Raw genomic sequence first — 1,683 nt, 5'->3', positions numbered from 1 at the left:
TTTAGTTTGACTAATTTTATAGACAAATATAGTGATATTTACATTACCAAATTAGTTTTATTAAATTAATAATTAAATATATTTTATAATAAATTTATCTTGAGTCAAAAATATTACTATTTTATTCTATAAACTTAGTCAAACTTAAAATAGTTTTATTTTGACCAAAGTCAAAATATATTATAGCCTGAAACGGAAGCATACTGCATAGATACGAGAGGTTTTATTAAATCTAAGGTTCCTTGAAACAAATTGCAGATCTCAATATTTTGCATTAGGAACGATCCAAAATCTGATGTTTTTTTTAAAAAAACTATTTGCAATTAATATAAGTTGCAGGAATTTGGAAATCGAATTACTATCAAATTTTGCTAGCTGCCTTCCAAAAAGGAAAAGAAAACTGAGTTGACCGGGCACATATTTATGTGCCAGCTGCTTAAGAAAACGTTTCAGAAAAATCACAAAAATGCTAAGCTTTTGCCTTGCACTGTTTGTGTTGAGCAACTTTGTTATCCCGACAACTGAGAGGTGATCAGGTTGAGTGTACTTGGCCTCATTGTTCCTCAGGATAAGTGATGTAATAATTGCGACATTACATATGCAATTAGGCTCAAAGCAAAGATCGATAAGAGAAAGACACATGCATCACTTTTCTTTTTCTGCTTTTTCAAAAGATCACACACACATTCCTTGTCTCTCTTTTTTTCTCTGCCTAATTCTTGTGCATGGCTAAACCGGATCAGATCATCAGACACACTCTAATCAAAAGGGTGCATGCATAATCTCCTACAGTGCAGTGAGCCAGTGAAGTGAACTCTTCTTCTTCTTAACTCTGGCCCTAAGATGATAGATGAAAAACTAAAGCATCACAAGAATCCTTAATTTGGATGCAATAATCCCTTCTTTGAATCTTCCAAATCCAAGGTAAAACTCATCAGGTCATCGATCAGTGTCAAACATGCTCTTGTCCTCCATTCTCCTCTGCTTCTTGACCCTTGCAATGAAGTCCTCTACTCTCTGGTGCAGCTCTTCTTCCTCCCCCTCTTCTTCTTCCTCTTCCTCCTCTTCTTCTTCCTCTTCTTCCCCCAATTCTCCAACATGAGCATTCTGATCAATGGCCACAACCGCGGTCACCGCCTTTGCGCTTATCGCGGCGTTCCTCTTAACATGTTCGTCATGTATCTCATTCACCGACGACGACGCCGGCTCCCCCCTCGGGGCGAGCCTAGACTCGCCGACGAGGAAGGCGACGATGAGGTTGCCGACGACGAAGAGGCACTTGGGGCTGAGGAGGAAGGCCATGGCAAGGTCAGGGAGGGTGGTGAGGAAGAAGAAGGCCATGAGTGAGCACAGCCTTGGGACCCAGACAGGGCTGGTCACCAGCAGGAGAAGAACAAAGGTGGCAACCATGGAGATTGCCAGGGCAGGGAGGATCATCGGATGCTGCCTCTTGCAGTTGCTGCACTTGCTCATGGCCCTGATCTTCTCTATGCTGATTGGATCCATTTGGAACACCAGCTGATCAACCAATCAATCAATCAAACTCTTGCAATGGGAAGTTGCAAGAGCTGATGAGACTGTGATATAACTCTAAAAATCTATACAAAATGTGTATATACAAGAGAGGCCTTAGGAGGAGGCTCAGCTCAAGAAGAAGAAGAAGAAAGAAGGCACAATGAGACT

The 1,683-nt window shown here is 41.1% G+C and overlaps 1 protein-coding gene across 1 annotated transcript; it reads right to left on the bottom strand.

Moving 5' to 3' along the window:
- Positions 1-205: 205 nt before the first annotated feature.
- Positions 206-1,683, bottom strand: LOC4327259 (uncharacterized). The gene has a single exon (NM_001406310.1). The coding sequence runs from the start codon at positions 1,504-1,506 to the stop codon at positions 940-942; it is 567 nt and encodes a 188-aa protein (NP_001393239.1). The 5' UTR covers positions 1,507-1,683; the 3' UTR covers positions 206-939.

Source organism: Oryza sativa, chromosome 1 (assembly GCF_034140825.1).
Source record: "Oryza sativa Japonica Group chromosome 1, ASM3414082v1".
Classification (NCBI taxonomy): Eukaryota; Viridiplantae; Streptophyta; class Magnoliopsida; order Poales; family Poaceae; genus Oryza; species Oryza sativa.
Note: the sequence above shows the minus strand (reverse complement) of the source record. Positions and strands in the feature narration are given on the sequence as shown.